We start from the raw sequence: 27322 nt of genomic DNA, 5'->3' as shown, positions 1-27322 counted from the left end.
ATAGACACTCTTTCATTCCTATTTTTGGAGGCAACCTTCCATCTTCGATTGATCAACTCTTAAGACTTTGGTGTTTTTGCCATTTGTATCTTCGAGTTCAATTGTTTGCCTTTGTTTGCCATCTGATTCGAGGAGTGTTATTTGAGGGCACTCATGTAGATTACAATCTTCTCTACCTCATCATCTTCTATTTCAGTGGGGGTTCTACAGATCTAAAATTATTCTTCGATAGTGTTTGCAGCTTCATGCTTCAGTGGTGTTCTTCATGTTCACCCTTTGTTCCTTTTTTCAGGGATATTCTCTTTGTTCCATTTTGAAAATGTTGACAATCTAGAATACCAAAGACCTTGCTCAACATGATTATTAGGTCCCGCTGCGGCTCTTTAAAATCAGCCCTTAGAATGTCACTAGCCTTCAACCCTGTCTTCCTCTCTTCTTCGAGCAAATTTTCATTCATGTATCTTTTATAGGAAGCAATATCCTTATCCCATATGTTTGCAACTTCCTCCTCAATAGTCAACAATACTTCATCCCTTGAAGGAATACCAAATACAAAGCCTAGCATATCTACTGACAAATCTATTACTGTTCTGCCTTTATCATCTATGCACTTCTTGGTGTTTGCATTATAGAACTGTGCAATAATAATAATAGATTCAGGGGCTTGAGCAGATTGCACAAAGATGGTTGCCTCCACTAGCCTCAACCTCTTGATCCTCCTATAAGGAGCATCCAACCTTGGCCTGTCTAACTAAGTTCTAATATCTTCAAGTTCAATATGCCCTACTTTGGTATCAGTCACCCATTTGATCCAGTCTTCCAATTTGGAAGCATAAGTCTTACCTTGGTAGTGGTACTTCATGGTTGATGATAGATTTTCAAATTCCTTAAGTTTCTTGCTGGAGGTTGGGTCCATTTAATTGCTCTAATCTGCAAGAAAGAACAAAAAAATAGCTTATCACATAGTCAAAATAACAATTTTATCATCCATTTTGGGACTCTGAGGTTCTGAGGTGGGAAATTCCTTCAAAAACAATTAAATTTGGAACTCTGGGGTCCTGGGGTTCTGAGGTAAGGATAAGCCAAAACAACCAAGCCCAGAACTTCGGGGTTCCGGGGTGAGATAAAACCAAATGGCTCAGAACTCCAGGGTTCCAGGGTAGGATATTTGAAAGCCCAAAAGGATGGTCTGGAACTCTAGGATTCCAAGGTTCTGGGGTGAGATAAAATAGTAGAGCCCAAAACTATGGGGTTTCGAGGTAAGGATATGGCCAAAGGGGAACAACCTCGGAATGTCGGGTCTCCCAGGTTTCGAGGTTGTGACGGGCAAAACACAAGACTTCAAGATTATGAGGAACCAAAATCTTGAACCTAGGGCACACAAAAATAACAACACGTAAAACGAGAAACAAAAAAAAAGAAAAAGAAAAAGCCAAAGAAAATCTACACTAGAAAACTATAAAATCTAAACAAGAAAGCATGAGATTGAAGAAATCCACCAACCTAATGGGAGAAAATGCACGAATCTTGACAACATGAAGGCACGAAGTCGAGAGGTCAGAGCTGGAAAACTAGAAAGCTTGAATGTACAAATGAGCTTAGAAAAGTTCATTCTCCATATTTATACCCCCGATAGTCCGTCTGTATGATTACCTTAAACACAACCTTGGGAGTCCAGGGTTTCAGACTTTCAAGGTGACAAACAACAAAACACACACACACACCTCTAAACTTCGGGGTTTCGGGGTATGTTTCAACAACAAGTAGGGCACCTCGGGACTCCAGGGTTCTGAGGTGAAAACACAAAACAACTTCGGGATTCCGGGGACCCGAAATTCCAAAGTTCACAAACAAACATGAAACAAAAAATGAAGAACTCGGAGTTTCAGGATTCCAAGGCTTCAACAAAAAAGAACAAGGGAAGACCTCGGGATTCCAGGGTCTAGACCAAAGACATAAAACAAAGAGCCTACCTCGAAACTTCGAGGTTCCGGGGTAGGACTTAAAACAAAGCAAAGAACACCTTGGGACTCCGGGGTTCCGAGGTGTTAAGGCAAAAACTAAGGAAAACAAAACTACAAAAAGCAAAAGAGAGGGGACCCATATTTTCAAGACAAGGAAACTGATGGGGTTAGGTATGCGGGGCATAACAAGATGCTACTAAAATTTGTATAGAATAATTTCAACAATATTTTCCTAAAAAGATTAATGTGGAAATACTTGCATGTTTAATTCTTAATATTTATGTTAAGTTTAGTTGCCAAAAGAACTTTATGGGCCCTTTGCCTAACAAGTCACTCATGTCTTATCCATTTTAATGTGAATGGATTTACAAGATACCATCTTTAATGGATTTTCAAAAAACTATTTCCTCTTAGGATTATCTTGTCTATGCTACTCATTACCTTAATAATGATATGCTATTATTAATGGCCTTTACTTTAGGCATTATTATTTAATTTGATGTTCTAACTAAAATATTTGTATTATTAACTTCTCTTGAGTAGCTCAACACATGACAATAATTTATTTTAATTCAACATGATTAAAGGTTAGTGATTACTGTGAGATTTGAAGGGTTTTTCATTTGGATTTGTTTTTCTTGTTGAATCATGGTGTGTATTGAGTAAGGCATAGGATTTAGGTTGAAAGTAAACAACCTCCACATTAACTATTATCTGGAGCATATAAAAAATAACTTAGAATGTTGTTTAAGCTCTACTAAAGTTTTATGTTCTTTGAATTATAGTTTATGTGAGAATTATAAAAGGTATTATAAATAGCAGAGATTTTAAGATCTTTCCATCTTGGTGTTGAAGATAGTTTTTGTTATAATGTGTATTGAAGAAGAGGATATTTTATGTTTTTTAATATTTGTGTGTTCAATTAAGGTTTTTTTTATGCACTTATGTTGTTGAATCATGATATGCATTGAGTAAGGTAGAGGATTTAGGCTGATTTAAGTAAACAACCTGAACAAACAACTTGATAGTTGTTTAATCTTTGCCAAAAATTTATGTTTGAGAACCATGGAATGTTACTTGTTGCTTTTGTGGATTTGATTATGTCTATTTTTTCATCATTTTTTCTACTATTTGATCTCTCTAACATCAATATAGTTTTCATGAGTACAACCTTTTATCCTTTTTGAATAGGAAGTTTTGAGGGATTGAAATTGATTTGATATGGTGGAGACTTTAAAGATAACTAAATTGTTCTGTGTATGCATTTTATGTTTCAAGTTGGAAATATGGTACTTTCAAGGACTAGTGCTCATTTCAGGACTGCTCCCCAATGTAGAAGTTGAATTGGACTTTATTTTTGTTTGGTATATCATGATAATACAAATGCTTATCAATATGTTTGTGCATTATGTTGGGATTAAGGTGTCTCAACATTAGAGTTCAAACATGATTAATTAATTAATTAATTTTATTACACTCACTTTGGAAGTCTTAAAAAGAAGGGACTAGTGTCATAGGTTGCTATGTTGGAACTATAATGGTTACTAGTTTAGTAGAAGAGTCATGGAGAGCCATTATTGGTATTAATGGTGGAGCTCACTTTTGACAAGTTGTGTGAGGTTGGTGTTGCATATGGCAAGGTGACCATTATGGATGAGTTATGCTTTGTTGCTTTGGAAGTTGCTATGTGCAATGTGCCATGGGTTTAGCTAGTTTTTTTTATGACACCACATACCTCTTTGAAATTGGAATAGGTTTTGGAAACCATGAACACTTTTTGCCTATTTGGAGCTTTATAAATATGCGGCTTCTTAGTGTATTTTATGTTGTAAATATGAAGTTGAAGGCATGCTAGTATGGTTGTCATTGATGTCAATTTATTGATTCTCTATTGGTGTTTTAGTGATTGTTTGTGCTCTACAATTTTGATATGTTGTAGTTGTAGTCACAAAGATTTGGTATGTTGTTGGATATTGCCTTGGGATGTCATGCTTATGATTTGGTGCTCTGGAAGTTGTGATCTAGAAGTGTACTCAATGATGATGATATTTGATAGTGTTTTCAGCTCTTTGTATTTCTCCGCATTTCTAGTTTTGATGATTGTATCTTGGATTTATGTTGTTCATGTCTTTATATTTTTTGTCTTCATTCATACGTGATGATATGCTCCAGAGTCATGGTTGTGGATATGATCATTCTGAATCTGGTTGACCTTGAATGTTCTATTTCTACTTCAGTGATTATGGCGTATGGATAACGTGTTGTTTTTAATCGATGTAGTGCATTGTGGTGTGGTCCACTTCATTCATTTCTATTGTGGGAATGTTTAGTGTAGACCTATTTCAAATTGGGCTCCAAAAATTTGTTTGGCCAACTTGGGAAAGTTCCATTTTAGAGATTAGAATAAATAAAGGATGATCATAATGAATAATATTTAGAAGCAAGTAGATTGAAAAGAAAGATCTATTTCCTATTGATGCAATTTGTGTGAGGTTGTGTGTGATTGTGGTAATGCATTGATGCTATTTGGTACTGGAGGTAGTGAGAAAAAGGTTTCGTTCGACATTGTAGCTTATTGGCAGTTGTGCTTTAGTGGTAGATTCTTTCTTTTTCCTTCTTCTTCTGGGCAATGAGCCCTTTCCTAGTGGTTTTAGCCAGGCAGTGAGCCCACCTGCAGTAAGAACTCTGGCAGTGAGCCACCCTTTATAAAAATCACCTTAACTGGTGTCACCCTAACATGTGTTTTATACTTGAGAATTAGCATTCTCCGTGGTTTTTCTCTTCTTGGGTTTTCCACATCAAATTTGGTGTTTCATGTGTATGTTTCATGTGTGTGCTCTCTCATGCTTATATATGTTTATGGTTAAGTCATCAATAATTAGTTTACTGGGTTTGTTTCTTTGGAATAAGTAAGGTTTTAATTGACAACTGATTTACCCCACCCTCTTAGTTGTCTGAGATATTCAATAATTGGTATTAGAGGTTTGGTTCCTAGAAAGTGAGACTAACTACACGAGGGGATCTAATGACACATAAAAAGACTATTCCTACCTTTGAAATATTCAACTATAGTTTCTAGAGAGTGAAGATGAGAGGATATTTGATTTCTTTGATTTTAATCTCAAAGTGTTTACCGATGCAGATTGGGCAGGTAATGTGGACGACTGGAAGAGCACAACCGATGGAGCATTCTTCCTTGGTGGAAGACTAGTCTCCTGAACAAGCAAGAAGAAAAGCTATATTTCTCAGTCTACAGGTGAAGCAAAATATGTGGCAGCATTTATCAACTACACTCAGGCAATCTAGATGAAGCATGTAATGAATGGCTTCAAAGTGCCTATATCTGAATCGGTGAGTATTTTCTGTGATAATACTAGTGCAATCGGTATTTCCAAAAATCCGGTATTGCATGCTAGAACTAAGCACATTGAGCTCAAGTATCATTTCTTGAGAGAGAAGGTTCAAAACAAAGAGTTTGTATTAGAACATGTTTCCAGTAAGGAGCAGCTAGCAAACATATTCACTAAGCCCTTACCGAAGACTACATTTACCTATTTGAGAGGTGAATTAGGGGTTCTGCCCCTTCATGAAGTAAACTAAAATTGTGTGCTCCACATCAGTCAGGTACCACAGTGACAAATCTTACAAGGTTGATGTGTTGAAGGATGCTACTCCATAGGGGGAGTAGCATAGTGGAGTATGCAAGCTTGTGCCTCCACTTTGGAATTGTTGTCAAAGGGGGAGAAGATATCTAATGATGAAGATATATGACAGAGTAGACACTGACCAGTCCAGATGGTGGTGGTTGTGATCTTTGAACCAGTATATGACAACCGGTATATGCTATTGAGCATGGTACAAATACTAAGCAATGATACACTGAGTATTGCCATCAATGCCAAAGGGGTAGATTGTTGGCATATGATGAAGCGGTGACAAAGTATGTTGTCATTGATGTCAATATGTGCTCAAGAAGATACACCGGTATTCATCGGTATGAAGATTGGAAGTGGTTTTGGTCAACCGGGATGGAGTGGACCAGTGTCGGGGTTCACTAAGTGCTACTATCGGTTGGTAGTCTCTGTTCAGTTTTAGGGTTTCCTGTATGATCTGTGCGGTGCAACCGATTGTGTTTTGTGAACGTTAAGAATAAGGATCAGGATGCCACATCAGCTGTGTGCACGTGAAGGATTTCCTTGAGGACTTGGTGCTTGGAGATTGAATGCATTGAATGCCTACCTTGGGAATGTGCAATTTTCTAAGCGGTGTATGAAGAGTGCCTGATGGGTTACCATTTTCCAGATGTGGTGGAGATCAGATGATGCAGAGTGACTTGTGATCTATTTAAGATTGTTTCATTCTATGCAAAGTGTTTGGACGGTCAAGATTGGACCGCTTGTAATTGTAAACCTAAAATACTTAGGGTTTAGGGTTTATGTTACTGGCCTAATTCTTGTCTATAAGGTTGATGAGTTTTGATATTTTTGTTGTTGGCAAATGTTGTGTGTATCTGAGTGATGAGATACTTGTCAGAACAGTGAGTGGAAAAATGTAGTGTGTGATTACGGAGTAGAGGAACTAAAGAGGATCTGCCTTAGCATGTAGTGTTGTTATCAAATCAAAGTTTTACCTATTGTCTTCTAACCATTTCAACAGAAGGAAAATCCATTTGTCAGGTAGCTTTAATAGGCTTATTGTAAATCCTCTAACCAAGTGACTCAAGTTCATTGAGTTCTTCAAATCCTCTAGCAAGGTAACCTTTAACAGGGTATATAGCCATCCCTTAACCGGGTGATCTTTAACATGACCAGTTCTAGCAGAACCTTATTGTAAAGTCTTTAACTGGACTAGGCTCGTAACATAGCGAGCTTCAAAAGAGTTCAAAACAAGCTTGTGGGTATTCATCCCCACCGTGGTTTTTCCCATTTGGGTTTCCACGTGAAAAATCTCTGTGTCATGAGTTGTGCATTTTTCATGTGATGATTGAGTATTCTTTGTTTAAGTGATTATGCATGCAGAGCTAATGGTTATGGTATTACTGATACACCACATGCATATGTATATGGGTGAAGTAGTTATCAAGTGTTGAATGATATTTGAAGTATTCAGTTTTACCAGTTTAAGTTGTCTGAAGTCTTACTGTGTTTAACCGGTAAGTTCAGTAATGAAGACAACCAGTTAGCATTGTTTTAATTTGATAAGTTGTGGAGAAGTTTTTGTATGTACTGATTCACCCCCCCCTCTTAGTACCAATTAGGGTATTTGTTGTTCATCATTATTCATCAGAATAATTAGTGCAAGATCGATGAGATATTTTTAGGTGTCGACACATTCTACCAAATCTAATTTTTTGCTTAAAACCTAGCCAAATCTTTATCATAACATAAGATAGAAATATAAAGGGTATGGAAAATGTTAAAAGAAAAAATTGATACATACAATATCTAGTGAAAATAGGGGGGGTTTAATTAGAGCTATGTATTGGGAGGGGTTGAGAAGAAAGGAGTTTAGGGAAATATTTTTTGAAAATAGGGGGATTCTTGAGTATGCCATGAATGCATGTGATATAACCCAAGCTCACTAAGTGAAGCCGCCCTGTGTGGTTCTATTAGATTTGGAGATGATCATACTACATAGATTGTTGGAATAGATTCTATTATTTTTTATGGAAAACATCATTGACAATGTATACTATGTGAAAGGATTACATCATAATCTCTACATAGATTGTTGGAATAGGTTCTATTATTTTTGATGGAAAATATCATTGGCAATGTATACTATGTGAAAGGATTACATCATAATCTCTTAAGTGTCAAACAAATGTGCAAGAATGGTTACAATGTTGTTTTTTAGGCTGGTGGTTGTGAGATCCAGAAGAGATCCAAAACTGTTATTGCTACTGAAAAAAACAAGTGGAAACATTCATCAATTGGAGGCTACTATAGGGAAATGTCATCTTAGATCAATGAAAGTTGGCTATGGCATCAGAGGATGTGTCACATCAACTTTAACAATTTGGTGATGATTAGTTTAACAAGTTGTGAGAGATTTATATAGACTTACTAAACCGGATAACAATGTTTGCAAAGAATGTCAAGTGGGAAAACAAACAAAGGGAACATTCAAAGGAAAGAAACAATCTTCTACCAGACTGTTAGATTTGGTGCACACAAACTTATGCAGTCTGAACAAAACAAGGAGTTTATAAGGTGTGAGGTATTTCATGCTCTTAATTGATGATCATTATAGAATGACTTGGGTTACATTTTTAAGAGAAAAGTCAAAGGCATTAGAAATGTTTAAGATATTCAAAGCTAGAGTTGAAAATGAAGTTGATAGAAGAATCAAATGCTTAAGATTTGACAAAGGATGAGAGTTTGTTTCTAATTAATTTGACACTTTTTGTGAGAAATATGGAATTAGGAGACATTTGTTTGTCCCTAGAATACCTTAGCAAAATGGTGTAGTGGAAAGAATGAATATGACTATACAAGAGGCATCAAAAACTATGATCAAAGAAGAAAACATACCGAAAGTTTACTGGAAAGAAGCAATACATACTGTAGTATACACTCTCAATAGAGTTATATTTCAGAAGAAATATGGGAAGACATCATATGAGTTATGGCATGGAAGGATTTCATCAGTAAAGTATTTCAAAGTTTTAGGAAGTAAATGCTACATTCAAAGAGATAAAGGAAATCTTGGAAAGTTTGATAGCAGAGAAGATGAAGGCATATTCTTAGCATATTCTACAAAGAGAAAGGCTTACCAGTGTTACAACTGGACATTGAATATAATTGTTAAAAGTGCAAATGTGAAGGTTGACGAAATTTTTTCTAAAGACTCTGGTATATATGCAAGATATGAATCTGATGAGTCCACAAGTAGAGAAGAAGGTAAACAGAAAGAAACTTAGGTTTCTCTAGAAATTGTATCAAAAACTCTGAGGTACGCACAAAAGAATCACTCTGAGAACCAGATTATAGGAGACAAGAACATAGGTGTTATTACAAGAAGTAAAGCTACTGAAGAACACGTTCTTTTGTATTTACTTTCTGAAGTTGAACCTAAGACAATTGAAGAAGCTTGTAAAGATCAAAATTGGATGAAGACTATGAAGGAAGAGTTACATCAGATTGAGAGAAATTAGACTTGGGAACTAGTCCCTAGATTGGTAGATAAGAATGTCATTGGAACAAAGTGGGTGTTCCGAAATAAGTTGGATGAAGATGGGCATGTTGTAAAAAATAATGCAAGATTGGTATGCAAAGGTTACACACAAGTTGAAGGCATTGATTTTGAAGAGACTTATGCTCCTGTCACCAAAATGGAAGCTATAAAGATGTTCTTGGCTTTTGGAGCATGTAAAGCTTTCAAATTTTATCAAATGGATGTGAAGTTGGCATTTTTGAATGGGGAACTAAAAGAAGATGTTTACATTGAGCAATTGGTAGGATTTAAGTTGTCAGATGATCCAAATATTGTTTATAGATTAAAGAAGGCACTACATGGGTTAAAGCAAGTTGCTAGAGCTTGGTATGGAAGGCTAGACAAGTATTTATTGATTTAAGGTTTCTAGAAAGGGTCTACCAACATCAATCTTTATTACAAAGTTAAATCAAATAAGATCCTAGTTATTGTTGTATATGTGGATGGCATAATATTTGGAGGAAATGATGGCATGTGTAAGAAGTTTGCTAGTGAATGCAAAAGGAATTTAAAATGTCCATGATTGGTGAGTCGAATTTTTTTCATGGGTTACAAGTGAATCAAAACAATAAAGGTATTTTTATTTCTTAGTCAAAGTATGTTAGAGAGTTGTTGAAAGAGTTTTGATTGGAGAATTCCAAACCGGTATGTATTCATATGACAACAAGATGCAAGTTGACTAATGATGATAAATCTCCTAAGACTGATGCAAGCAAGTATAGATCAATAAGTGGAGGATTGTTATACCTGACTGCTACTAGACCAGATATCATGTATGTTATTTGTCGTGCAACTAGATTTCAGAAAGATCCGAAAGAGTCAAATGTTGTTGCAGTAAAGAGAATTTTCAGATATCTAAAATGTATAGAAGATTTTGGAATGTGGTATCCCAGAGGATCAAAATTTACTCTAAAAGCTTATACTGAAGCAGATTGGGTAGGAAGTGTTGGTGACAGAAAGAGTACCAATGGAGGAGCATTTTTCCTTGGCTCTCGGTTAGTTGCATGGCTAAGTAAAAAGAAAAACTCTTTGTCTTTTTCAACCACAGAAGTTGAATACATTGTGTAGACACTTATTTCTGTCCACTTGATTAAATGAATTTTATATTTATTTAATTATCATTCATCCAACTATTAATTAAATTCACATTTAATTAATCCTTTCTCCTTTTTCAACTATTAATTAAATTAATATTTAATTAATTCACCCCAACCCTCTTCTTCTATTAATTAAATAAATTATCCAATTTATTTAATTTAATTTACTTAATTAAAATTAATACCATTAATTAAATAAATAAATCATATTTGTTTAATTAAATTCCATCCCTCGCATTTAAATAAATAAATATTTATTTAAATCCCTCACCCACTTGCACTTTCTAGAAAATACAAGTCGCACACTAATCCTTCTCCTAATCATGAATAAACCCCTATTATTAGCCTAATCCTCCTCTAAGTGTTTGCAATTCCTAAACTAAGGGATTAGAGAAGACTCACTTCTCAAAACATTTAAGTCTCTTACAAAACATTAAAAGCCTTTTCCTTCCACAAGTTAACCCTCAAAGTCTCTCAAAACATTTAAGGCTCTTACAAAGCATTAAAACCCTTTTTCTCTTCCAACAAACTAACCCACCTTTAACCTTTGGTTAGAGACTTATATCCCTTAAACCAACCATCCATGTAACCCTCAAGTCTCTTCAAGCATTTAATGCTTTTACCAATTTAACCATTTAACCCTTGCATTATTTTACCCCTTGGATAAAAGATTTATCCATTAACCTAACCTTAACCCAACCATCCATGGTAATCATCATGTCTCTTCAGGAATTTAATACTTTGTCCCTCTCCTCTCAAGACTTCCCATGTTGACACTTGTCAACATGTGATTGGTTTGAAGGGAAGCACATGGATTGAGCATCACCCCTTCCTCAAGCAATCCTATCCCTTCCTCAATAAACTCAATCCCAACCCTCCATTTGTCTATACCCTCTATAAATAGGATTCATTATTTCATTGTCAGGAGTCCCAAATCTCAAGATCTAGATTTTGTCTCTATCACACAAGCATTTAAGAAACATTTTAGATCATAATATCATTATCATTATCAATTACTCATATTAGTATAGCATTTTTATTATCAATAACTTGGCATTTTCATCATCATGGATCAATTGATCATAGCAATAATTGTTATATCTCATAAATCTTAATTGCATAGCATATAAATCATTATCATAGGACTCATTCTCTGGTTGTCATTTTCAAAGTTAAGTGCTTAATGATCTGAGAGAAAAACCATAACTTGAAGAATCCTTAGAGATAGAGAAATAATGGAACTCTTTTGAAGGATTGTTTTATTTAATTTCCTTATCAATTAAATCTTCCTATACATAATGTTTCATTGGTGTGTCAATTACATTGTTGTTGATTGATTGTCACATATTTGTTGCACACACATTGTAGTTGCATCATGCCTCACTCGGATACTTTGGATGAAACAAACATTGAAGGATATTGGTGTGATGTTTGATGAACCAATCTCAATCATGTGTGATAATACAAGTGTGATAAATATCTCTATGAATCCGGTACTGCATTCCAGAACAAATCATATCTCTATTCAATTTCACTTCTTAAGAGAGAAATTTTTAGAAAATAAAGCAAAACTTGAGTATGTACCTACAAAAGAGCAGGTTGTAGATATATTTACAAAGGCATTGTGCAAAGATACTTTTTAGTATCTCTAGCCGAAGTAGGGGGTATCACCCCTTCCTAGTTTGAACCAAGTGCATTAGTATAGGGAACTTCATGTATATATTTTAGTCTAGAATAATGATTGGGTATTCCTCTTAGGGGGAGCTATGTGGAATCTGAAGATAGTTACACGTGTTGAGTTGTTGCCCGCCTTTGTCCTTGATGTCAAAGGGGGAGAGATTGGAGATGTTTGGGGGAGAGATGTATAGATAAAGGAGTTATGATTCTGAGTGTGTGTTTGTTGTTGATGAATGTTGTCATCAATGACAAAGGAGGAGATTGTTGTAAATGTGAATTTGATTCTGTGTCAGCATGGTTGTCATTGATGTCAACATACCAATTCCTTGTTGGTGATTCAGTGACTGGTTTGTGCTTCACATTTTTTATATGCTGCAGTTGTAGTTATGAATCTTTGGTATGTTTTTGGATGTTGCCTTGGGATGTCATTCTTATGATTTGGTGCTCCGAAAGTTGGTACTTAGTGATGATGATATTTGAAAGTGTTTGCAATAATCCACATTTCTCTGCAATTCTGGTTTTGATGATGATACCTTGTATTTATGTTGTTCATGTCTTTATATTTAATGTCTTGATTCAGGACGTGATTATGTGCTCCGAAGTCATGGTTGCATATATGATCCTTTTGGGTTCATTTGACCTTGAATGTTCTATTTTTACTTTGGGGATTGTGGTGTATGGATAACATGTTATTTTTTATTGATGTAGTGCATTGTGGTGTGGTCCACTTCTCCTTCCTTTCCACCACAAGCATGCTTAGTGTAAAACTATTTCAAATTGGGTTTCAGAAATTTCTTTGGCCGACTTAGGAAACTTCTATTTTAAATATTAGTATAAAGAAATGATGACCGTAATGAAGAATATATAGAAGAAAGTGGATTGAAAAAGAAGATATATCTCCTATTGATATGATTTTGTGCGAGGTTGTGTGTGATTGTGGTTGAGAAGTGTGGTAATGCGTTGATGTTGTTTGGTACCAGAGGCAGTGAGCCAAAGGTTTCTTTCGACATTGGAGCTTAGTGGTAGTTGTGCTTCAGTGTTGGATTCTTTCTTTTTCCTTCTTCTTCTGGGTAGTGAGTCCTTTTTTGGCGATTTTAGTCGGATAGTGAGCCCACCTACAATGAGTATTTTGGCAGTGAGCCACCCTTTGTAAAAATCACCTTAACCGATGTTACCCTAATAGGTGTTTAATGCTTGAGAATTAACATTCTTTGTGGTTTTTCCTTTCTTGGGTTTTCCACGTCGAATTTGGTGTTTCATGTGTGTGCTCTCTCATGCTTATATTTGTTTATGGTTAAGTAATCAGGAATTAGTTTATCGGATATGTTTTTGTGGAATAAGTAAAATCTTTTAATTGACAACTAATCCCTCGCCCCCCCCCCCCCCCCCCCCTCTTAGTTGTCCTGGATATTCAACATTTTATATGATAGGTTGGATATCTTCTAAGAAGCTTTTGTGTGTCGAATATTTTCTATTGTATTTAATCTTAAAGAGAATTGGCTCTAAGTATTACATTGTAACTGTTGGTGTTGCTAATAATATAATTGAGCCTAGCTTTTGGAGTGTGGTTTTTTTCTCGAGAGTTTTCCCACATATATCTAGTGTTGTGAATTTATTTGTTTAAATCTAATTTTGAACATGTTTATCTAATTTGTAGCAATTAAAGGTTTGTAATATTTTCTTTTGCATCATCTCTCCTGTTAGATTTAGCATTTGGAAGCATTTTTCTGCACTTGGCTTCCTTTCAATTGGTATCAAAGCCTGACTAGATTTGTTCTTGTTGTTGGGTCAATGGTTTTTTTGGTGTAGATCTAGTTTCAATGGGAGTTTTGTAGATGATGATTTCATAGCCTTGTTGCAAATTTGATATGGAAAGAGAGTCCACAAGAATAGAGATGGACAATTTTAATGGCGATAATTTTGAGTTGTGGAAACTCAAAATGGAGGACATAATCGTGGATAAAAAATTGATGGGTTTCAATTTCTTCAACAAAACCCCAAACTACAACATAGTATGTGTGAGATACAATAAATTAGAAAGACAAGGGTTTGATAAGACTTTGTTTGGATGATTTAGTGCTCCTAAATGTCCATGAAGAGAAGACTATAGTTGAGCTTTGGAAGAAGGGAAAGTGATATTTATTAGGGGAAATCCTTTAAAAATAAGTTATTTTTGAGAAAGAAGATGTATTCTCCAAGGATGGAGGAAGGAGGATCTATTGCAAATCACATGAATGTGTTCAAAATGCTAGTCTCTCAATTGCCCTCTATCAGTGTCAAGATTGATGATCAAGAGAAATGTATACTTTTGTTATGTTATTTTTAAGACTTGTGGGATCATCTTGTGATGGCCATTGAAATCACAACAACCACTTTCAAGATGGACAATATGATTTCTTCACTGTTATCTAAAGAGATGCAAAGGAAATCTTTTGAGATGGATAAGGAGGCCCTGGTTGCTCATGGTAGAATAATAGAGAAAGGAAAGAAGAAGGACAAGAAGGGTAAATCCAAGTCTCTGGAGGGATTTAAATTTCCTAGTAAAAATTATAAGGAAAAATGTTGGAACTGTGGAAAATCTTGTCATGTTCAAAAAGAGTGCAAGGAGAAGAAGAAAAAGAAAGTAAAAATGATTTATCCGATTTAAACTTTGATAAATCCTCTCATGATGAAGTAGATGCTTTTGTCATAGCCTTAGCAACACATGCATCAGAAGATGTGTGCTTGATAGATTCACATGCCTCTTTCCATATGGCCTCTCATAGAGGTTGCTTTTCAAAGTATGAAGAGTTTGATGATGAGAATGTGTATCTAGGTGATGAATCTCAAATGAAGATTGTTGGTCATGGAATAGTTAAGATTTGATTGTTTGATGAAAGTGAAGTGGATTGACGATTTCCTGTATATGCCTAGTTTGGCACAATCCACCTACTTTTAGTTTACTAGTTGAATGATGTGCACGTGCAATTTGTTTTATCAAGTAGTGGATGTAAGATGACAAGAGGCTCTATGATATTTTCTAAGGGTGCTTAGATTGGCACCTTGTATAAGTTGGATGCATGCATGGTTTAGTATAATAGTGCTTTTGTGAAGTCCAAGAAAAGGACTTTAGATTCTTCATCCTGACCATCAAATCAAGTAGAAAAGAAGACTATTGTTTCTACATTTGATGGTCATTATTTCTGGCCCTACCTAAGGGTGTAAATGCTTTGGAGATGAAGCTCCCAACTGAGAAGATAATATTATGGAAGTAGAGAATCAGTTACATTAATGTTCAACGTTGAGATTGGTTTTCATTTGATCTCACGTCCATCATCCTCATCTACCTTTATATAGTCTATAACACATTCTTCATTATTCCTTGCAGCTTCATCAACCCATTCCCTATCTTTGAATGCATTAATAATTGTATTTTCATCGTCTAGGAGTCATAGCAAAATTTAGCCTTCTTACCTTTGCCTATCTTCTAGGATAGGTGATTGGTGATTACAAATTTGCTATCCCATATGAATTTCCATACAACCAAGCCACTAGAAAAATTGGCCAAAGTTAAAATTATGCAAGGATCTTCGTTGTCCAAATATTTTCTCCTTATAATTTTGCACCAAGGCTTCTCAATTTCTTTGAAGACTTCCAATGTTAACTTCACCCCAAGGGCCAAGTTTTGAAGCTTTATATGTCTCAACCCCGCACCACCATCATCTTTAGGTTGACATGTTGTTTCCTAATTGATCAAGGGGATTCACTTAACTTCTTTATCTCCTTGTGGAATTTTTTCATGAAGCTTTCTAGAGAGGTAATGACTCTTTTTGGCAATTTAAAACATGACATTGTATAGCTTGGCAACACTGAAATAACTGGTTTGATCATTAGAATCCTTCTCGCCTAAGAAAGCCACTTATTTTTCCAGGCTATAGTCCTCATATCAAATTTGTTTATGATATCCTTCCAATATGCTAATGTAGACACATAAAATTGACTAAATTAATATTTAATTAATTATGTCTTTATTGCATGGTTAATTTAATTAATCCTATTAGTCTACCACTACCTTTAAATTAATTAAATTATATTTTATTAATATCCCCTTTCCATTTCTTCCAAATATTGATTTATTTCAATAAATCAAACTCACCTTTATGGAATATTCCATTTTTATCTCTAATCCTAATCAGCTAAATTAATCCATGATTAATTAGGCTAATTTAGTGATTCCTACAAACCTATCATCCAATCCCCTCATTATCCTAATTAATCCAAAGCCTAACCAATGTTAGTATTTATTCAAATTAAAAATAGTACACATCTACCCAAACCCACATGTGACTCACAAGTCACTTAACATGTCCACATCACTTTTGACAAAGGGTTTCTCACACGTGTAAGGATGCTCTTCCCCATAGAGCCACCCTACTCTTTCCTCTTTTGGCCTATGTGTCATAAACTCTCTTCCACTATCCCTTACACATTTCCACAAGTGTTTCCACTTGTCACCTCTTGGACTTCCCAAGATTTGCTCACACATGTGTGAGCACACTTACCCTTGCGCCCACTTCTCCTTGTCACAAGGCTAAGATTTCAAACCTGGGACCACATTCCCTTTCAACCTTATCCCTTGATCAATCTTCAATATTGACCATCGATTTCCAAGCCTCAAACTCTATAAATTGATCCTTTATCCATCAATCAATCATCCACTTTTTAAGCATCCTGATGGTGGCTTTTTATCCACTTATCATAGCACAATCATAATGCCCATTTTGATCTATCATATCTACATCCATCATCTATGTTATGCTAGTTGAGAGCATTCCACACTTAACCCTACTCAATCTCCCACTCTTCATTTGACAACCTCAAAGCAACGCGGTTCGTGGAGACGAGGAGGACAAGGAATACCAAAATGGTGTAGGGAGCATCATGAGTGAATTATTTATTTATGTTCATGTTTCTCATTTATGCTTTTTTATACTTTCTTGATATCGCCTTTAAGATGGTTTTGATTTATATTGATTACAAATCTTGCTTGACCATTTTGACATGATACGTATGATGAACCCGACGTGAATCAAATATGCAACCTTATGAGATCTCCATGTTTAAGATGGTTTCGTTGTTATGAGCTCTCCATGTATATAATTGCTTTGTTGCAATTAGTTGGCTCTTGGTTTTTGGGTGACCCATTTCCTTAAATATTGACTAGTATTTGACTTGTTTATTCTTGAGGCTTCGCACCTGTCAATTGCATTGGCTCCTACATTTTCATACTAGAGTGAGTTCCAAAGCCTGTTTACGAAATCCATCTAATGCATATCCAGCAGGCAACACATTCCATACTATGACATCTTCGTGAGAAGTAGCACCTGTTACTTGCATTTTTTTTAAAGCATTAAAACATATGCAAAAATAATACAAGACTATTTTCACTTGCCTTTGCTGGAAAGGGCTAAGAAAAATCATACATTTTATATGCCCTATTTCAAAGCCCACGTGGGGGGCTAAAGGAGTAAAATATATTTTTACCTTAGTATTCTTTGTTTTGAAGAATAGTTTTTTTTAGATGAGTTTTAAAAAAAAAGTAGTTTTTTTTTTTGCTGTTAAAATAGTTTTTAAAATAGCTTTGTTATTAGTTTTTTTATGTTTTTTTTAAAATTAGATTTATTTTTTGGTTATTAGTCTTTAATTTAGATTTTAAATTAGTTTTTAATTTGATTTTTAGATTAGATTTAAATTAGTTTGTTAATTTAGATTTAATTTTGTTTGTTAGTTTTAAGTGTGATTTTTGTTTGTATGATTATATTGGTTGGTTCAATTAAATTTTTGGTTATTTCAAGCTAATTTTGACTTTGGAAACTAATTTTGTGTTTACATCTTGTGCAGAACATCAAGGAGCGTCTTTCTAACACATTGTTGCAGGTGTTGAAAGTGTCAAATTTGCAAATTTTTCTTTAACACGTTCTAATTGGGAAAAATGATCAATCCTAGGATAGTCAAACATTTCGCAATATGGGTTAAAATGAACAATCACATTGCTATCTTGGTTTAAAATGAACATTCACATTGTCTTATTTTGGACAACAATTTGGCTAAAAAGAACACTTCATTTTTCTATCTTGGCTAAAAAGAACACCATTGTTGTTGGAGAAACATCTCTAAGTAGCAAATAGATCACATTGCGATGATGGGTTAAAAAGAACAAGTGTCTTTTGTGTTTGGCACGCTTGTGCAAATTGGAAGAGTGGCCCCAATTCTAACACACAGTATCCTCTCCCTTGGCTCTCGTGGTTCTAGGTGCAAGAGAAAAGTGTTAGTAACACTCGAAATTTTTCTTTTTTTAAGATAGGCCTGCCAAGGGACACATCACCCTTGGAACGACCTTGAGCGATAAATCCCCCGAGCCACTAAATAAATCAGGTGAGAGCGAAAGTTGTAGCCTTAGGTGTATCTATTCCTACAATGTAATTTACTGAAAGGACATATGGGCCCCACCGTGATTTACTAGGCTCTTAAGTGAGTCACTACATAATGAACTTACATCTAAAGACATCGAATATTACTAGACACCTCTTATTTTAGAAACCCACCCATTCTATTGATTGAGGATATTTGTGAAAAGTTCAGTGCAAGAGCATAGAAGGTTTTTCTCCCAAGATACTCACCATACATATTTCCTTAAGTAGAAACAAGGCTTTTTAAAAAGCTACTTGTAGCTTGATGAAAGTGGTGACTCCCCGATCATAGGGACCACCTCTCTGTTATGCTCATACAAGACTTAGTATATCACATCCTTACCTACCACAATGAGATACATAAGGTATGTAGTACCAAAGTCGAAGAGATACAACAGGCCATTACCTTAGGGATAAAAAGTGTTTGAGTTGTCTTCATCTTGTTTCATACCATTGGAAATTTTGGCCGACTTTAGGCCTATGAACATACACGCATTATCAGGGTCAAAAAGTTCATGAATGGGTTGATTTAGACCCACACCTTTTGTGCCATTTTTGAAAGGGAAAGAATATGTGCTTGTGTGCTTGATGTGTTTTTCTTGTCAAAGAAATCAAACATTTGAAACAAGTTACACCCCAAAAATGATCTAATCAAACAAAACAAACAATCTAGAAAAATCCATCAATGCTTCATGTTTGGATTACTATCAAACACGCCAAGAAGTCAATTTATTAAAAAACAAAAAGAAGCAAAGTGAAAAGAAAACCCAAAAGAAAAGAAGCTTCTTTTACAAGACCACAAGATTTTGTTGAAACATCGCACTTTCATCCATCGACATCACGGTTTTAGTCACGGTTTTACTGACGACTTTGAATTACTCCATCATACATTCCACAACCCACAATCACTTATTAGAGATTTCTAGGTTCACATAATCCTCCTACATTTTCTTCCATCTTTCTCAATTCAAAATCATTTCCAAAATCAATCATCAAATTCATAGTCCCTTATTAGAAATTCCAAGGTTCACATTCATTCCAAAGTTCACAATCCAAACATCAAAAATCCATTCAACTCTCAACACAAAGAGGTCTTGTCCTTAGTTCTTTCAGATATTGCTTATCATACCAACAATATTACTTTCTAGTGTGTCTCTACATCTAGGATCAATCATCCTAAGGGACATTACTAAGCATCATAGATAGGTTAAAACTAATTCATGAGTGCATCCTCTCATTACTAGGTAGCTTGGGATTGTGACAACACAAACCTTGCTACACCTCATCTCACAATTGTTAAAACATCAATCAAGCAATTCTAAAGAGGACTTTGTTGATACCCAGCCTTTAGTGTAAGAGATCAAATATCCACAAACACTTCAAACTCATCATCATCATCACAAAATCTTGGAGCTATAAGAAGGGATCACCCATCCACTTTTTCATTCATCTCATTCTCAAAACACACTTTAACATGGTTGAGACTAGAGATCAATATCAAAGACACAAACAAAGTGAAATGCACCCAGAATCGGAAGAGGATGAAGAACTCAACAACCCCTTCCATCATGACAAATTTTTAGGGGGAGAAGGCCTAGATTCTCCCACACAAGAGGAAATTGAGCGAGCAACACATAACCCACAATTTAACAAAATCTTTGCTGAGATTCTTAGAGGGAATGTTGATGCTCATTTCGTAAGACTTGATCGAGAGGGTGCAAAATTCCCTTTAAATTTTGACTTATCACAAATTCGAGAAACACTAGAGCAAGCCCAAAATAGTCACCACAATGAGATAAGACATCAAAATACCCACAGTTACGATGACACCTATCACCAAAGGAACCATCCACCTCCTCCCACAAGAATGGATATGTTGAGACAACAAATACAAGACCTCACACAACAAGTCAATTCATAAAGTTCACAAAAACAATACACTCTCGAAGATATTTGTCCCTATTCATTTGATAGGAACATGATCATGCCTCCTTTCCCATGCAATTTTGAAACACCAAAATTTGATAAATACAAAGGGAAAGGAGATCCAGGGGACCATGTGAGAGAATTTTACTCTGCATGCTTAGAGGTGGCATATGACGAAACATATTTAATGCACCTTTTCCCTCAAATTTTAGGTGGATCAGCCATGAAATGGTTTTCACGCTTGCCTGGAGGAATAAGGACATTTGAGGACCTAGTAAAAAAAATTATCACTCATCATTCACATAACATAGAACGTGATGTTTCCATGGCTGATCTATGCAATACAAAACAAAATAATGGAGAGTTATTCTCAACATTCTTACAAAGATAGAGACACCTTTCTAATCGACGTTCCTTTCCCATTCCTGAAGAATAATTAATTAAATTTTTTATTTCAAACTTAAATGAGGAAATGGAATTTTACTTAGAAATCACATGTTCAAACTCTTTCAAGGATGTCATAGCCGAAGGACTTAAAATTGAGAAATCTCTTATCAAGAAGGTACTTGTCCAAATTTACAAGGACAACAAGGATGGTCCATGACCAGCCTACAATAGTGAAGACCAAATTTTGGTCCAAAAGCAAAAACACTGTTAAAGATGGTGTGGTAGACGTAAGAACTATCAAAATCGCCCAACGCATAGTCAAAATTGCGGGACAAACAGATAATCGTAACAATGCAATATCAATCAAGGTCATCCCCCAAACTATTAAAGTAATCAACCTTCCAACACACAACAAGAGACACCTAAAAATAGGTACTCTAGCTACAAACTCAATCGAACATATAAATCCTTGGGAGAACCTCTTGAAGTGGTATTACGATAACTTCTATCTTCCAATCTTATCACGTTGCCTAGAACATCAGATTATGAGCCTCAAGTTAAACCTCCATGGTGGAGGGATAATGAGTATTGTGAATTTCACAAAGGAAAGGTTCATAAGACAAATAATTATCATTGACTAAAGGACATTGTTCAAGACCTTGTTGATCGAGGTGATATAGAAGTCGATGGTCACAATGCAAAAACTTCCAACAGGGATCATACCATGTTCAAGAATCCGCTCCCATCATATGAGAAAGGAGGTCCATCCCATCAAGGTAAGAACCAAGATAACACGACAGACTGTACATGTGCAACATATACATATACTGTCAATAATATTTATGATGCCAATGGAAAAGTTTCTACCATTACCATCAAAGGAAAAGATCTTGCATGCAATGTTGTTACTCGCCATTGCAAACTTGTATTACCAGGAGCACCATCAAAAGCAACATACATGCCTAAACATTATAGTCTTGTTGATCAACTAGATAAAACTCCCACTCATTTCGATACTAGAGTTGTTGTGCCTATCACCCTCACACAAAGCTATCTTAGACCAAGCTCTCCAAGAAGTGTCAGTTCCATCAAACCTAAACACTAATCAATTTCAAGCCATGGTTGGAAGTCTCAAATCATCACCATGTCTCACTTTCACTAAGAGTGATGATGTATCCTTTCAGTAGCCACATAATGCCCCTCTACACATTGAGGGATTCATACATCAACATAGAATCAAGCGAGTATTGATTGACAATGAAGCTGGTCTTAACAAATCAGTTAGTTTCAGATGAGATACAAGTAGCAGTGGACTTTCAATAAATCAAATCTTTTAGTAGACTTTGGCAACAACATGGTTTTCAACATTATCTATCCTTTATTAGGATGACAACATTGTGACCAAATCAAACATGTTAACATATGTGGTAAGAAACACAAATAACTTGAGGATTTTATTATGTGTTGGTGTCAAGTCTTGGTTTTCTTTTGATTTTATCTTTTGGTGACATTTCTTTTAGCTTTTTCAGGATGCCTCTGACTAGAGATTATATCTCCAAGATGTATTTGACTAGAAAGGTGAGGATGGGATATGTTCACCTATTGTTTTATTATCTGTGGATTGTCTCTTAGTAATGCAATGACTTGTCCAAGGATATAAGGACACTGTGAGTCTAGTGTGAATTGGGGAATTCCTTGTTTGCGACTGTTTGATCTCCATGCAAATGGGTACAATGACTTTCTGGGTCCAACCTATACCTCGATGTTCATAACCTATTTACCATAATAAATATCAATGATGATAAAGAACAAGAATCTCTTTCACTTCCATATCTTCTACCTTTCATCCCCCTTTCGTGATTGAACTCCATTGTCCTTCCTTGAGTCCATGTAGCCCGCTATCACACGACTGATTATAATGACATGCCATAAATATTTGCATTTCATGTGGTGTCTACCTGCATCATCACATGATCACATATCTCATTTCATACATACATATAGATATCACAATCGCATCACATCTTGCATATATCATTGGTGAGTGTTTGCATCTGCATATAAACCTAGAAAAAGAAGACAAATATATTGCATTTCATCATGTACATATTTGCATCCATATCATAAGCATCATAAAATCACCATAAAGCATATAGAAACATAAACACATATAACACATGCATATAGCTTCCGCAAGGATGGATCATCTCATCTCATATATATCAAAATAATAAAGTGTCATGATACAATGATGTCAAAATCTCATATGGCTACAAAATTACCCAAAGGTGTCTACATCATCATAAAAAATTTGATACAAAATGGGATCCAAGAGAGCTATGATGAAGACCCTACCTTAGAGCTAGTATGCCTCGAAGGAATCTAAGCTCCGGAAGGACCAGCCCCTAGATCATCTTGTTTGTCCCCTCCTGTAGACCCTGTGGGACCATCTTTTCACCAAAGCAGTTAACAATCTTGTGTTTGCCCAAATCACAGGCATATACATAATGTATCTCAATCCCATCGCCTTGATCATGACGTGGTCCTCAACAGTCAAATTTGTTCGTAACTATTGTGTCACAGGGAATCTCTCTCTAGACTCAATCTGGGGTAAGTACTCTTGCATCCAATCAAATCGATCGTGTCAATCCTAGTCGTACTCATGTTCATCACATAGTGTTACTTATCTTATCCTATCCTATCCTAGAGGTATCTATGCCCATCACATGGTACTGCTCATCAAGCTCTATCCTAGTGCTTATGTCTATCACATGGCACTGCATCTTAGTGTATATGTTTATCACATTGCACTATATCCTATCTTGCTAGAGTATTCACCGGATTTTATCAATTTGATGACTTATCCTACACTCAACTTCGCAAAACTACCTGTTTAGGGCACCTGTTGAGTGAATCCTCTCAGCAACTTATCTAAATGGCAACGTATGTTTATCACATAATTGTCAGTTCTAGCCTTAATTTCAGTTGTCTTCCTCAGGGCACCAGTTGAGCGAATCATCTCAGCATCTTATACAATTGATAGCGTATGTTCATCACAAAACTATCAATTTTGGCCTTTTAAGACATAGACACGATTTTGTTGATTCCTCTTGAGTCAGTCTTTTTCCTGTGTGACCTTATCATCCTATTTTGTCAGTCCTTTTTAGCGTTTCTTTCTTATCAAGAGATTGTTTTCAATCTTTTCAAACATTTTCATCCAATCTCTTGAGGGGGCATATCATTCCCATCATGGGGTAATTGTGTATCATCTTATCTTTGATGGTATGATGAAAGAATAAGTATCTGGTAGATTACTTAGAGTGGGGGGGGGCATGAATCAGTAAACTGAAAAACTAATACAAACTTCCCAATCTCAAATTCAAACTCACAAAGTAAACTTACACTATCAAGATCAATACTCATAAGAATACTCAACATCAACTAGTTAAATATTATAACAACTTAACAGTAAACAACTTCAATCTTGTAAACATCAAAATTCTTAATCATATATCAATATATTCCATCTCTCAATGCTTCCAGTTATCATTCCTTATCAGAATAGTTAAGTAGTTAATCAAATCAACAAATAAGATCATAACCACAACAACATTCACCACTTGACACAAATGATTATACGTGGAAAACCCAAATAGGTAAAAACCATGGTGAGATGAGACTCACAAGATAGCTATCTGAACTCTTCTGAAGTTCACCCTATTAGGAGCCACGCCTGTTAAAACTTTTACAATAAGTCCTGTTAAGAACTGATCCTGTTAGGAATCACCCGGTTACAGGATTTACAAAATGCCTTGATAAAAAGAAAATACCCTATTAGGAGTAACCTCGGTAGAGGATTTGAGAATCCAAGCTAATGGACCACCTTGTTAGAGGATTTAAGAAGTAACCAAGCTTGTTAGAGCTTACCCAGTTAGGGGATTTCACTTTTGCTGTAATTGTTAGAAAACCATAGGTTTTCTTGATCTATTTGAATAACACTACATTTGCTTGATCAAATCCTTTTAAGCTTCAATCTACCTTTACTCAAACTGCAAATCCATTCTCCATTTAGGCAACCACACACTCAACTGATTTCAACCAACACTTTGCCAACAACTTTACAAACAACTTCATCGACCTTAAATACAAATCAATTAGGTCGGTAACACAACAAAAACCTAATTCTCTCATAGATATTACAAACAAATTGGTTCAAGTGTGACCGTTGGATTTACATAGCAATCTATACACATTCTTCAAGAAAATTCAAACCACTCCATGATCACTTCTTCAAAGGACTTGTAACTCATCACGCAATATGCATTACATGCAATTCACTTTTCTCATTCCCTAGACAATAAAACAAATGAACAAATGCGCCAATGCAATCTGAACTTATCCTCATACAATGATCACACATGTCGCCATCATTACTGCTCATCATTAGATCTTAAACCAACAAACTTGATTGGTTAGGGTTTAACAAAAAACAACTGGTAGGGTTTACCGGTTGCATTGCATAGAAAGGGTTTAACCTTATATACTGGTTTACCGGTTCAACTCACAAACTAACATACTAGTTTACAACATCTTCCTCAAAGCTCTTCCTACCGGTTACAAGACAATGTCAATAACAACAAATATCAGCAATATCATAAATACCATTACCAGTTCAATTGACATCAATGACAACATATCATATCATTAATGCAATCATCATGCAAATGCCAACAATCTCTCCCTTTGGAATTGATGGCAATACAAATATCAATGCCTCTAATTGATGCTATGAATGGTGAATAGGAATCCTGGTTTACATTACCAAGTATTCACCATGCTTTGTCTATCTTCAGCCTCTCGCTGGTTTCCCTTTGCCAGTAACATAATTCTTCTCCCCCTTTGGAAACAATGCCAAATTGAAAGTAAAACATGTAATATCAAAATTTCACTGTGCATCAACAACATACTACAACTTGATGCTCCCCTTATGGAATACATCCACTTCTTCATCAATCCATGTAAAATTTTGCAAGTGATTTAGGGATTGATGCAATCAACATCGTTCTCAACTAACTTCATGAAGAGGGACAACCCCCAAATGACTTCTAAGATACTTAAAAGTGGTCTTAGGCAGAGGTTTGGTAAAATATCTGCAAGCTGCTCCTTGGTAGAAACTCTAAGATAACATCTTTACTTTGAAATTTTTCCCTCAAGAAGTGATACTTCAATTCAATGTGCTTGGTGTGAGCGTGCAAAATAGGATTCTTAGAAATATTAATGGCACTTGTATTATCACATAAAATATTTATAGGTTATGAGATCTTCATCTTAAAACCTTCCAAAATGTGCCTCATCCAAATAGCCTGTGTGCAATTCATATAAGCTACAACATACTCAGCTTCATCAGTAGATTGTGAAGTACAACTCTGCTTCTTACTACTCCATGAAACTAGCCTTCCTCCTAGAAAGAATGTTCTACCGGTAGTAATTTTCCGGTCATCAACATTTCCTGCCCAATTAGCATCTATATATGCCTTCAAATCAAAGTTTCCTCCATATGAATACCATAACAGATACCTAAAAATTCTCTTGGTTGCTATCAAGTGTGTTTCCTTTGGATTCTTCTGAAATCTAGCAACTATACCAACCGCATGGGCAATATCTAGTTTGCTGTGAACAACATAGTATAATTTGCCAATCATTGACCTGTATTCCTTTTCATCAACAAACTTAGATTCATCTTCCTTAGATAACTTACAACCTGTAACCATTGGTGGTCCAACTAGTTTACAATCACTCATGCCAAAAGTCTTCAAAACCTCTTTCACATACTTAGATTGAGTAATGAAAATACCATTCTTCATTTGTATCTGCAAGCCTATGAAATTTTTTATTTCCCCTACTAAAGACATTTCAAACTCATTTTTCATTTCATCTGCAAAATTGTTTCTCATGAAATCATTACCTCCAAAAATAATATCATGAACAAATACTTCACTGACCAGTATTTCATCACCTTCAGACTTGAGATAAATATTATTATCATCATTGGTTCTTGTAAATCCTATCTTCATCAGATGTGTATGTAGTCATTCATACCATGCTCTGGGTGCTTGCTTTAATCCATACAAAAATTCATGCAATCTGCATACCATGTCTTTCTCATTAGTCAATGCATAACCATATGGTTGCTCTATGTATACCTCTTCTTCCAATATCCCATTCAAAAATACAGACTTAACATCCATCTGATATACCTTGAACTTTTTATGGGCTGCAAATGCAAGTAAAGTTATGACACCTTCCAGTCTTGCTACTGGTGCAAAATTTTTGCCATAATCTTCTCCTTCTTCTTGAGCATAACCCTTGCAAACTAATCTTGCCTTGTTGTGAAATACAACACCATCTTCATTTAACTTGTTTTTGAATGCCCATTTGGTACCTAAAACATTCTTGTTTATAGGTCGGGGTACTAGGGTCAAGTGTTGTTCTTCTCAATTTGATCAAATTCCTCCATAGCTTTAACCCAATAATCATCACCAAATGCCTCCTTAGCACTTCTAGGTTCAATGGTGGAGATCATGCAAGAGTTCTCTCTTATTCTCCT

At 35.5% G+C, this 27322-nt stretch overlaps 1 protein-coding gene across 1 annotated transcript in view; it reads right to left on the bottom strand.

The window, feature by feature from the left end:
- Positions 1 to 250: 250 nt before the first annotated feature.
- The window catches only part of LOC131875205 (uncharacterized), a 38967-nt gene continuing 11895 nt past the window's right edge, over positions 251 to 27322 (bottom strand). The window contains exon 2 of the mRNA XM_059219263.1: positions 251 to 634. Within this exon, the coding sequence (XP_059075246.1) occupies positions 251 to 634 (384 nt within the window). The remainder of the gene's footprint in view (positions 635 to 27322) is intronic.

The sequence above is a fragment of the Cryptomeria japonica genome, chromosome 4 (genome assembly GCF_030272615.1).
Source record: "Cryptomeria japonica chromosome 4, Sugi_1.0, whole genome shotgun sequence".
Lineage (NCBI taxonomy): Eukaryota > Viridiplantae > Streptophyta > Pinopsida > Cupressales > Cupressaceae > Cryptomeria > Cryptomeria japonica.
This window is presented reverse-complemented; position numbering and strand designations above follow the sequence as displayed.